The following is a 13,554-nucleotide window of genomic DNA, read 5'->3' on the forward strand; positions in this document are numbered from 1 at the left end:
CATTAATGGGTGGTGACAAGGGACCGGGGCTCCATAGCTGCTAAACATAGCAGCCATATTGCTATCTGCTAGATCCAGGAAGAAGAGCTCAGGAGCCAAACTGATTGCCATAGGATGAAAAGGCACAATAACAGAGATTGTTCTCAGCACATCTCAGATTTCATTTGATCTGCTTTAAGTACACTTCGATTATAAAAGCATTCCCCCCCACCATCACCATGAAAAACATACCAGCTTACAATATAAAGACAATTTTATTGCCAATAAGCTCTTAAAGACTTAAAATTATTCTTATTTTTTAAGCATCAGTAGGATCTTGTGTTCCCCTCCTGATGAAAAATCTGGTCATAGGCATCTCTCATTAAAAATAAAATTATTTGAAATAAATAAATATATAAAATAAATATCATATACATTTTATAAATAGTTTTCATCCTTATGCACAGTATCTATGCTTGCATCTATATAACGTTCCTTGAAAACAGGAGCACTGTGAGTTCAGGGGAGGGGGGATTCCACAGATTTGTATCTTCAGAAGAGCATTGACCAAATGATGTACAGGTCAACATTAGGTACAGAATGGTGGTGAAATCCTCTCTTTTATTAGTTTTCAGATCTTCTGCCATGGGATGCCAATGGTCGTGTTCATCATTCATCCTAGTTGGTTACAGAAGTTGACATATACATCCAATCTTCAAATACACAACATTTTTAACACTTGAAGAAGTGACCTTAAGTGCCTATATCATACCACAAACATATATGCGTGTGAAAGGTTAGTTCGTCTGTGATTTATGGTTATACAAGGCACATAACAGGCACAGATGGAGCACACTCAGGTTGTATTTCCAGTCATTCTGTTTGCCCCATCTGGGTCTATGTTTGTGTCTTAGGGATCATTTTTAAGCTGAGTTGACCTGCTTGAGTGGTTTAATACAATTTATAAAAAAAATATTATATCACACACAAGTCTACTGTAGTGCGTGCATGTCATTTATATCGTTCCCTATCAGCTCCATACAGCTTCTAGTCTCGTGCTAATGCTTGTGGAAGATTTCAGTGATACCGTAGTTCACAGTCGTTTAGAATTTTACATGTGGATTTCTAACATGAGTTGATTTTTGGTTACATAATTCATAAAAAGCCACAAGGCAGTTTAATTATTTGCCGTAAGCTCACAGCATCAATATATTGTGTTTTACGAGATTCCAAAAAGAATCTCCTTATAGGAATTTTTGTCTCATTTAATAAAGGAACAAATATATGATCCCCTTAGAAAGATAATGCTCTCATACATTCAAGCACAGTACCATTACTTTCAGTTTAAAGTCTTCAGTATCAAAAGGGCCATAGAAAGCCATCATCACTGGCCTTTTTTCTACTGAAGACTTTAACTCAACCAATGTCAGGAATGCTTATTAATATTGGGTTCCAGAGGCTGGTAACCAGTGGTATACGTTTTTTGGTAGAGAATGGTACAAAGTACCTATTGTCTTATCTATATTTACAAAAGTTAGTATCTTTTTTATATAAAAAAGGAAAGTGGTTTATATTGTGACGGCCATCACCCTTTCTTCAAGACAGCAACCTTTTTAAACAGGTCCTCTCACAACGGTTTAAAAGGATTGTGTCTTCAGGCCAAGTAGCATTTTAAACAGCGCTCCAGCCACTGTAAGAGTCCTGGGTATGTACACTGGCATCAGTAGGTAGCGGAACATCACCTATAGTGAAAGAGGTCTCTGTACATGACTGGTATTTTAGAAAGATCCACAGGCCTTGGGAGGAAATGTGTGAACTTCTGGTGTCGTTTAGTCCTATATCCTTCTCTTGGAGAGCCATCTTTATTTAGGGCAACGTAGAACTGTCTCTCCGAGTCTATGTGCTTATTTTTATACAAGGTGGATGCATACGTGTTGTACCAATTTTCTTCAAACTGCTCCCGAAAGACACATTCCCTGTTCAGCTTTTTCTGTCAACAAAAGGGGAAAAACACTGGTGAGGTTCAACAGGAAGACAGCAGTTACAGAAAAAAAACAACTTGTCAAAATATGTCAAAACTTTGTGACTTTATTGTATGTTACAGTTGTTTTCTGAAAATAATTGATATGAGATTAAATGTCTTGCAAAGAGGACCAAGAGTGTTCAATACTTATTAAGATACTCCACAAACGGAAATTTTGCACTAGAAAAGGTCTATCTGCGTTCCCAAGCTGCATACAGCAGCGTGTTGCATGTAGCGTGTTGCACAGTCTGCATGTACATTTGTGCAAAAAGTATATATCAATAGGAAAATTGTATAAAACTTCCTATTGACCCTGTCATGTGAATATAGTAAGTATAGGCACAGCCTTAAGTTCTCTGGTTCCATTTTTACTAGAACCTGGACTGGCCTTTGTTGCTACAAATATAAAATAACACATATAATTAGCACAGTCATTGAGTATTTTAAATTCATCTTAATCTATGGCAAAGACAGATGTGATTAATGTTTTAGCGTGACTTCAGATGGAAGAAATGCTACTTTCCGTATGTTTTTTTACAAGCTATTTGGGGCCACATAGCCTTAGGGACCCTTGATGGATTTCCAGCAGCTTTTACAGGCAGACTGATCCTTATGCTAGTCGAGGACTGAAGACACATTCATGAAAAGAACAATCTTCAGTCCTTTTGTCCTTGATACCTTCCCCATACTGGTTAGTCTACCTCTGCCACATAAAATACTGGCATGGAGGGAGTTAATTAACTATGATTTTTGCCTGCGTTCTCCCAGCTGGGTTTCTGAGAAGAAAAAAAAATTCCTTGACTTTTTTCCTTTGGACCAAGAATGTTTTTCTTTTAGCGTTGCTAATTGTGTCTTTGATCATTTTAATAGGAAAATCTCCACCTGTACATAGATTTTTTGAAGATTGTTACCTTATGCCTTGGCACAGACAATATATGTTTTCAACATGAATTTTACAGCTTTGACATAAAAGAAGCTGGCTTGCAAGTGACACATCGCAGGGCCAGCTCAAATCCGCAGAGAGAAGAGAGCAGACTATTGTAGAAACACATTTTTAATCATGAAATGACTACCATATGTATATACGTTTGTGAAAAGCGAGAGTACGCAGCAGAAAAATCTACCTTTCCCTATAGAAAAAAAAAACCATGCAATGTAAAATCCAGACTGAATATCCACAAACAGCCAAATCCTGGCCTGAATAGGGGATTTTTCTTCATTTGTTTTTCTGTATTAATTTTGCAAGAAAAAAGCTGGAAGGTGAACTATAATTACTTATTTGGCAGGAAATTCTAAAAAAGGTACAGTCAATTTGGAAGACAAGTTCTGCTTTCCTTTAACACCTTAAGCTCCTTAGGTTGTGAACTTGTATGGGCACCATTAAATACCCATTTTGTGCCAAAAATAAGACTTTCTGAACAGTAGTTTAGCAAAATATTGGGCTCAATAAAGGTAAAAAAGGAACTCTAAAGACAGAGAAATACTATTGCTATACTATAAAATTACAGAACATGAGTTCATGATTTTGAGGCAGAATCTACAAATCCTCCTGATGTGTTTTTTTAAAAAATAATTTCTAGGTGGCCTATGGAAATTCAGTCCAGGGATTTTTTTCTTTCAAGGTCTGAAAGAAGAGAAAATAAAATTGCTATGCCTACAAATTAGTATTATATATGCAGGGGCATCGCTAAAGGCTCATGGGCCCTGGTGCAAGGGTTCAGCTTGGACCCCCCCCTTCCCTTGCTTTGTGGCAAGGGGTAAAGGAGCACATAGCCTTCATGCTGCCTAATGGCACCCCCATACCAAATTTTTGACCTAACCCCTTCCCTCCAGCCCGAGGTGTCACTTGACCAGCATGCACTTTCTATAATACCAGTGTCTTCTTATGTGGCACAAGGGTCTTTGGGCCCCCTCAGGCTCCAGGGCCCTGTACCGACTTCTACCTCTGCACCCCCTATAGCTGCGCCCCTGTATATAGGCCCGTATATTTTTGTGGCTGCCATATTTTGCCTCTTTACATTGGAATGCAGCACAGAGGCATGGTACGGCATGTCATTAGGTGCCTACACCTCTGTAGTACAGGGACACCATTTGGCGTCATATAGGCTTTGTGTACATGGCTCTGCTGTGTGAGTCCTGAGAGTGTATTTTGTCAAGTTAGTCAATCTAAATAATTTCCATTTTCTTTGGGTGTATGTGACTGGTTGGGGAGATCCACAAGTGTCAGATGTGCCATGTATTCGCAGTACAAGTTACCTAATCAGAGCAGCAGAAAATGCATGTATATATTTTGTCATACAGTAGAAGCTATCAGTCCATATAGCCAAGGTATGAAGAGGAACATATACACTGACAGCTACATGGGGGGGGGGGGTCATTTTTCACAGCTCCTTTGGAAAAATGAAAGGGGAAATCTGATTGGTTGCTATGGGCGACTAAGCCAGTTCTACTTTACACCAGTTTTATAAATGACCCCCATAATCTGCTACGTTCCCAGATTCACTGGTAGGAGTTCATGTTATAGTAAAGGATAACCAGATGTCATATGGGGTTTCCACAGATTGCACAATAAGCACATACCAGTTAAAGCTCACTTATATTAGAGTTATTTATCGGAGGCAGTCAACATTGCAACACTATAACAGTTATAGACCTTGTAATTGATATTACTCACGTTTATTAGCAGCTAGCTTTAAAGTGAATCTGTCACAGGAAAGTCACTGTAAACCAGGCACAATGCCATGTGAGGCTAGCTCAGCTGAATGTAATGATAACGATCACTTAGAGATCCATTGCTTCATTATGGAGAAAAAATACTTGTAATATATATGCAAATGAGCAGTTAAGTGCACAGAGGGCTGGCCCAAGCCACTCTGTGCACCCTTGCTCCCCCTGTATCTTCTGTCAGCCCTTCCTTCTTCTTCCTAAGTGACAGCACTAGGTTCCTGCATTGGTATCTCATCTGGCCCTGTTAATCAAGAAAAAGAATAAGGGGCTGGCAGATGAAGTAGAAGGAGCAGGAGGTAACCCAAGACACTTTTGATGGACCCAGGAGTGGCTTGGCCCTCCCCACCCTCTGTGCACTTAATTGCTCGTTGGATTAAAAGTACTTTTTCTCCAGAGTGAAGCAACAGATTGCTATGGTTAGTATTTGAGGACGTCAGAGTTGTGAATAGGGACCAACTGGACAGAAGGTTACTTCAAAGGGAAGTGTATTGGGTCTCCACGCTCAATACCATCAATCCTAATGGACTTAATGAGAATTGTTGCTTTAATGTATTCCTGTAATCAAATTTGTGAACCTAGGATGCATGATATATTGTAGTGTAATTTGTAGAGTTTGCAGCTGTGATGTGCTGCTTACTCAATATATACTGTATATATACATGTATAAATATATATATATGTGTGTGTGTGTGTGTGTGTGTGTGTGTAAAATGTGCATCCTATGCCTATGTTTAAATATTGATAAGTATTTTTGCAATTATATGTTTTTTTGGTAGCACATATGGTTTTTATTGCATGTAATAGGTAATTAGCCGTTGGTATGTATTCACACTTGGGGGGGCGTACTGCGCGCGCATGCCTGATGAAGGGGAATGCTCCCCTTCGTGTTCTCCGTGATCTCTATAGTGGAAGCTTACACCTATGGGCTTTTTGTCACTGACATCTATTAGTACCTCTGAAATGTAACTTTTTGTACTTCTATATTTACCTAAGATAAAGAAGAACATTTAAGCAATTTGGGGGTCATTTATCAAACTGGTGTAAAGTAGAACTGGCTTTGTTGCCCATAGCAACCAGTCAGATTCCACCTTTCATTTTGGACAGCTCCTTTGGAAAATTAAAGGAGGAATCTGAATGGTTGCTATGGGCAACTAAGCCAGTTCTACTTTACACCAGTTTTATACATGACCCTCTTTATAAATTTCTATGACAGATTTCTAAGTGAAAGGTATCGTTACATTCATCTGAGCTAGCCCTACAAGGCATTATGCTTGGTTTAAAGGGAACCTGTCACCAGTTTTATGGTGTCCTAACTAAGGGCAACATAAATAAGTGACTGATTCTCTTAGCAAAATGCTGGGTCACTTTCTTTAATTGACCCAGTCAATCTGCCAACATCTTGTATTTAAAAGCTTCAGCTGATAATGATCAGTCATGAATATTTATGAGCTCCTGACTCTCCCCGCCTACCTGCTGCTGATTGACAGTTTTTTTTCCATATGAATCAGCAGCAGGTGGGCAGGGGAGTGGCTATAGCTCTGAATTAAAAAAAACGCTGGACTCACTGACATCACACTGGACTCAAATCAGCTCATTAGCATGCGGCATGTGGCATCTTTGTGTGTATATTATGAGGTAACCATCTCTCACACCAGTAAGTGAATACATCTAAGGTACTTTTTAGTAGTTAATGATTGTATATAATTAGTTAGATTATAATCAAATATCCACATGACAGGTTCCCTTTAACTGTGAATTTCCTGCTGACAGGCTTCTTTTAAAGGCAATGTGTCATCAGAAAAGGACATAATGTTTAAATTACGGTTTTATGTTAAACATTTTTGTTTTAGAACTTTAGTGTTTTTTTTAAGTTTCCCTGTCTCGATAGTCATAAAAATGACCAAAAATTCGAAAAAAAATATGTTCAACATAAAAAAAAACTTGATTTAAACAATAGGTTATTAAATCTTAGCCCACTGATCTTTAGCGTTGCTAGATCCGATTCTTTGTGCAATTCTTCTTTAAGCTAAAGGGTCTCATGCACTGTCATGGAGAGCTCTATATACACAATTATTTATTATTACCAGTTAATCATGACAATGGGGTGAGAATATCTGGATTGTGACTATATGAATATTTGAGAATGTTGTGCAGCTGCCACTAGGGGGACTGTTTCTATAGGCTCTACAGATGTTACATAATCCAGAAACATTTCTAATATGAATAAACTTACTGTCAAAATTTCTATTAAGGCAAAATGGTTGTTAAAATATTAAAATAAATAAATATTGGAAATAAACGCTGAGAAAATACACACTTTCTCTTTTATCAACAAGTAATATTTCATTAAAAGGTAGCTTGGTCTGGAAAGCTCTGCAGGGGTTAAATATGATGGTATATATTTAACCAGCTGCAGAAGAACACTCATCCAATTTCCAAATACCTTCAAATGCACATTCTTAGGCCCTTGGGCACACAATGGGTGGTGTTTCACTTGGTAACCTAATTACTGATGTTTTATCAGTTTAAGTGATTGAGAATTCAAATGAAAAAATGTGCTTGATAACATGAAAACTGGGCAAGGCTGTGCTAAAGGGACGTAGTGTTACTGTTTCTGATGTGTGAAGTTCCTGTCCACTGCACATTAGAAAGGAATTTAAAGGGAACCTGTCACCTGGATTTTGGGTATAGAGCTGAGGACATGGGTTGCTAGATGGCCACTAGCACATCCGCAATACCCAGTCTTCATAGCTCTGTGTGCTTTTATTGTGTAAAAATAACTATTTGATACATATGCAAATTAACCAGAGATGAGTCAGAGCTTGAAAATATGACTCTTCTCTGGTCACACAAGTAAGATATGACTCTTTTATGTTAATTTGCATATGTATCAAATAGGTTTTTTTTACACAATAAAATCACAGAGAGCTATGGCGACTGGGTATTGCGAATGTGCTAGTGGCCTTCTAGCAACCCATGTCCTCAGTAGAGATGTCGCGAACATAACATTTTCTGTTCGCGAACGGCGAACACGAATTTCCGCAAATGATCGCGAATGGGTGAACCGGGCGAACCGCCATAGACTTCAATAGGCAGGCGAATTTTAAAACCCACAGGGACTCTTTCTGGCCACAAAAGTGATGGAAAAGTTGTTTCAAGGGGACTAACACCTGGACTGTGGCATGCCGGAGGGGGATCCATGGCAAAACTCCCATGGAAAATTACGTAGTTGACGCAGAGTCGGGTTTTAATCCATAAAGGGCATAAATCACCTAACATTCCTATATTGTTTGGAATAACGTGCTTTAAAACATCCAGTGTGTGTATACGATCAGGTATGATGTTGTATCGATCAGGTAATGTAAGGGTTACGCCCGCTTCACAGTGACAGACCAAACTCTGACAGACCAAACTCCCCGTTTAACGCACCGCAAACAACCGCAAACAGTCCATTTGCACAACCGCAAACTCCCCATTTGCACAAGGTTGGATACCAAGCTAGCCATGTCCCGTTCTTTGTCCTCACTGACGTCATTGAAGGTCTCTTCCTCCACCCAGCCACGTACAACACCAAGGGTCCCCGAAAGGTGACAACAAGCCCCCTGGGACGCCTTCCTCCATTGACTCCTCTTCTTCAGACTCCTCTCTCTGCATTGCCGCAGGTCCAGCAATCGACGACGACAAGGCTGCTTCTGGTGGTGATGGTGACCACAACCCTTCCTCTTCATGCTCATCTATGGCCTGATCCAGCACTCTTCGCAGGGCACGCTCCAGAAAAAACGCATATGGGATGAGGTCGATGATGTTGCCTTGGGTTTGACTGACCAGGTTTGTCACCTCCGCAAAAGGACGCATGAGCCTACAGCCATTGTGCATGAGTGTTCAGTAACGCGGCCAAAAAATACCCAGCTCCGCAGAGGCTGTCCTCTTTTTCTTAAATTAAAAAAATCGGTTCTTACCAGTTTAATCTCTGTTTTGTCCCCTATCAGGGGCCGGTGTATGGAATAGATTTTAGGAACCGGGAGATGGAAAAAGATGGTTGGTGGGTCCTCTTCCTTCCAATTTGGGGCACTGCTCGTGCGCCGTGCAATGTACTGTGCCACCCTATATGAGTGGTGGGCAGTGGGCACAGTACAGTCTGTGGGCCTGACACTCACTGGCAGGCAACTGCAATTATATTACAGAGAAAAAATGTAATGACTTTTTTATCTGCAAGGTGCTGTGCCACCCTATATGAGTGGTGGGCAGTGGGCACAGTACATTTTGTGGGCCTGACACTCCCTGGCAGGCAACTGCAATTATATTACAGAGGAAAAATGTAATTACTTTTTTATCTGCAAGGTGCTGTGCCACCCTATATGAGTGGTGGGCAGTGGGCACAGTACAGTCTGTGGGCCTGACACTCACTGGCAGGCAACTGCAATTATATTACAGAGGAAAAATTAAATGACTTTTTTATCTGCAAGGTACTGTGCCACCCGATATGAGTGGTGGGCACTGGCAGTGGGCACAGTACAGTCTGTGAGCCTGACACACACTGGCAGGCAACTGTAATTATATTACAGGGTAAAAATGTAATGACTTTTTTTATCTGCAAGGTACTGTGCCACCCGATATGAGTGGTGTGCACACAGTACAGTCTGTGGGCCTGTGGCCTCTCACACACGGGCAGGCAACTGCAATATATACACTGCTCAAAAAAATAAAGGGAACACTTAAACAACACAATGTAACTCCAAGTCAATCACACTTCTGTGAAATCAAACTGTCCACTTAGGAAGCAACACTGAGTCACAATCAATTTCACATGCTGTTGTGCAAATGGGATAGACAACAGGTGGAAATTATAGGCAATTAGCAAGACACCCCCAATAAAGGAGTGGTTCTGCAGGTGGTGACAACAGACAACTTCTCAGTTCCTATGCTTCCTGGCTGATGTTTTGGTCACTTTTGAATGCTGGCGGTGCTTTCACTCTATTGGTAGCATGAGACGGAGTCTACAACCCACACAAGTGGCTTAGGTAGTGCAGCTTATCCAGGATGGCACATCAATGCGAGCTGTGGCAAGAAGGTTTGCTGTGTCTGTCAGCGTAGTGTCCAGAGCATGGAGGCACTACTAGGAGACAGGCCAGTACATCAGGAGACGTGGAGGAGGCCGTAGGAGGGCAACAACCCAGCAGCAGGACCGCTACCTCCGCCTTTGTGCAAGGAGGAACAGGAGGAGCACTGCCAGAGCACTGCAAAATGACCTCCAGCAGGCCACAAATGTGCATGTGTCTGCTCAAGCGGTCAGAAACAGACTCCATGAGGGTGATATGAGGGCCCGACGTCCACAGGTGGGGGTTGTGCTTACAGCCCAACACCGTGCAGGACGTTTGGCATTTGCCAGAGAACACCAAGATTGGCAAATTCGCCACTGGCACCCTGTGCTCTTCACAGATGAAAGCAGGTTCACACTGAGCACATGTGACAGACGTGACAGAGTCTTGAGACGCCGTGGAGAACGTTCTGCTGCCTGCAACATCCTCCAGCATGACCGGTTTGGCATTGGGTCAGTAATGGTGTGGGGTGGCATTTCTTTGGAGGGCCGCACAGCCCTCCATGTGCTCGCCAGAGGTAGCCTGACTGCCATTAGGTACCGAGATGAGATCCTCAGACCCCTTGTGAGACCATATGCTGGTGCGGTTGGCCCTGGGTTCCTCCTAATGCAAGACAATGCTAGACCTCATGTGGTTGAAGTGTGTCAGCAGTTCCTGCAAGACGAAGGCATTGATGCTATGGACTGGCCCGCCCGTTCCCCAGACCTGAATCCAATTGAGCACATCTGGGACATCATGTCTCGCTCTATCCACCAATGTCACGTTGCACCACAGACTGTCCAGGAGTTGGCAGATGCTTTAGTCCAGGTCTGGGACCGTCCGCCACCTCATCAGGAGCATGCACAGGCGTTGTAGGGAGGTCATACAGGCACGTGGAGGCCACACACACTACTGAGCCTCATTTTGACTTGTTTTAAGGACATTACATCAAAGTTGGATCAGCCTGTAGTGTGTTTTTCCACTTTAATTTTGAGTGTGACTCCAAATCCAGACCTCCATGGGTTGAAAAATGTGATTTCCATTTTTTTATTTTTGTTGTCAGCACATTCAACTATGTAAAGAACAAAGTATTTCAGAAGAATATTTAATTAATTCAGATCTAGGATGTGTTATTTTTGTGTTCCCTTTATTTTTTTGAGCAGTGTATATAGAAAAAAAATATATAAAAGCAGACTGATGTACCAGCCCTAAAAAAGGCTTTTTGGGGTGCTGTCAGGATGCTGTCCTTACAGCAGATGAGTCTTTGAGGACTGAAGTGGACACAGAACACTGGCCTAGCTAACGATTTCCCTATTAATTCAGCAGCAGCAGCACTCTCCCTGCTCTAACTAACACTGCAGCTTCAGAATGAATCTAAGATGGATGCTGTCCTTGCTTTTGATAGAATGGTGGGAGGGTCTGGGAGGGAGGGTATGCTAATTGGCTGGAATGTGTCTGCTGACTGTGAGGTACAGGGTCAAAGTTTGCTCAATGATGACGTATAGGGGGCGAATCGAACATCGCATGTGTTCGCCCGCCGCAGCGAACGCGAACAAGCGATGTTCGCCGGCGAATAGTTTGGGACATCTCTAGTTCTCAGCTCTATACTCTCAACAATATACAGTTGCAAGAAAAAGTATGTGAACCCTTTGGAATGATATGGATTTCTGCACAAATTGGTCATAAAATGTGATCTGATCTTCATCTAAGTCACAACAATAGACAATCACAGTCTGCTTAAACTAATAACACACAAAGAATGTTACCATGTTTTTATTGAACACACCATGTAAACATTCACAGTGCAGGTGGAAAAAGTATGTGAACCCTTGGATTTAATAACTGGTTGAACCTCTTTTGGCAGCAATAACTTCAACCAAACGTTTCCTGTACTTGCAGATCAGACGTGCACAACTGTCAGGAGTAATTCTTGACCATTTCTCTTTACAGTTTCAGTTCAGCAATATTCTTGGGATGTCTGGTGTGAATCGCTTTCTTGAGGTCATGCCACAGCATCTCAATTGGGTTGAGGTCAGGACTCTGACTGGGCCACTCCAGAAGGCGTATTTTCTTCTGTTTAAGCCATTCTGTTGTTGATTTACTTCTATGCTTTGGGTCGTTGTCCTGTTGCAACACCCATCTTCTGTTGAGCTTCAGCTGGTGGACAGATGGCCTTAAGTTCTCCTGCAAAATGTCTTGATAAACTTGGGAATTCATTTTTCCTTCGATGATAGCAATCCATCCAGGCCCTGACGCAGCAATGCAGCCCCAAACCATGATGCCCCCACCACCATACTTCACAGTTGGGATGAGGTTTTGATGTTGGTGTGCTGTGCCTCTTTTTCTCCACACATAGTGTTGTGTGTCTCTTCCAAACAACTCAACTTTGGTTTCATCTGTCCACAGAATATTTTGCCAGTACTGCTGTGGAACATCCAGGTGCTCTTGTGGACACTGTAAACGTGCAGCAATGTTTTTTTTGGACAGCAGTGACTTCCTCTGTGGTATCTTCCCATGAAATACATTCTTGTTTAGTGTTTTACGTATCGTAGATTCGCTAACAGGGATGTTAGCATATGCCAGAGACTTTTGTAAGTCTTTAGCTGACACTCTAGGATTCTTCTTCACCTCATTGAGCAGTCTGCGCTGTGCTCTTGCAGTCATCTTTACAGGACGGCCACTCCTAGGGAGAGTAGCAGCAGAGCTGAACTTTCTACATTTATAGACAATTTGTCTTACCGTGGACTGATGAACAGCAAGGCGTTTGGGGATACTTTTATAACCCTTTCCAGATTTATACACGTCAACAATTCTTAATCGTAGGTCTTCTGAGAGCTCTTTTGTGCGAGGCATCATTCACATCAGGCAATGCTTCTTGTGAAAAGCAAACCCGGAACTGGTGTGTGTTTTTTATAGGGCAGGGCAGCTGTAACCAACACCTCCAATCTCATCTCATTGATTGGACTCCAGTTGGCTGACACCTCACTCCAATTAGCTCTTGAAGATGTCATTAGTCTAGGGGGTTCACATACTTTTTCCACCTGCACTGTGAACGTTTACATGGTGTGTTCAATAAAAACATGGTAACATTTAATTCTTTGTGTGTTATTAGTTTAAGCAGACTGTGATTGTCTATTGTTGTGATTTAGATGAAGATCAGATCACATTTTATGACCGATTTGTGCAGAAATCCACATCATTCCAAAGGGTTCACATACTTTTTCTTGCAACTGTAAATGAGGCCTCTCTGACTCATGATGAGCAGCATGTAAGGACATGCTTATCAAAGTTGGCACACCTACCTGATGCCTAATATGACTTTACTATGATATCCAGCATGTCATAAGGAAAAGGCTTCAGCCTAATCAGCCCTTTCCACACTTGTCCATGGACATCATCTAAAGTACAAATATACAGTGCCAAATACAGTCATACTGCGTAACTGGCAGATGGGCCAAACAACCACATATGATGTGGTCATACACATGTCTAGGGTCTACATGTTTTCTTATTTTAATGTACCTGGTCGTGATGGTCGAATGGTATAGTCAACTTTTGGCCATGCTATACGTACTAGATTGTCAGAAATGACCAAAATGGCATCTAAAGGAAACATGTCATCTAGAAATTTTCTTCCTATATTGTCAAAGATATATTAGGGCTTTATACCTACCAAGGCCAGAAATGTTTCTTTATTCTGACCTTGGGACATCACTTACAAATTCTAGTGTTTGAATTGGTGGAGTG

At 41.5% G+C, this 13,554-nt stretch overlaps 1 protein-coding gene across 2 annotated transcripts in view; it reads right to left on the bottom strand.

The window, feature by feature from the left end:
* Positions 1-356: 356 nt before the first annotated feature.
* FGF16 (fibroblast growth factor 16) overlaps positions 357-13,554 on the bottom strand; it is a 44,159-nt gene continuing 30,961 nt past the window's right edge. For both annotated transcript variants that reach the window (XM_040442723.1, XM_040442725.1), the window contains exon 4: positions 357-1,969. In XM_040442723.1, coding sequence (XP_040298657.1) covers positions 1,718-1,969 — 252 coding nt within the window. In that variant the 3' untranslated portion in view covers positions 357-1,717. The remainder of the gene's footprint in view (positions 1,970-13,554) is intronic.

Source organism: Bufo bufo, chromosome 8, assembly GCF_905171765.1.
Source record: "Bufo bufo chromosome 8, aBufBuf1.1, whole genome shotgun sequence".
NCBI classification, from domain to species: domain Eukaryota; kingdom Metazoa; phylum Chordata; class Amphibia; order Anura; family Bufonidae; genus Bufo; species Bufo bufo.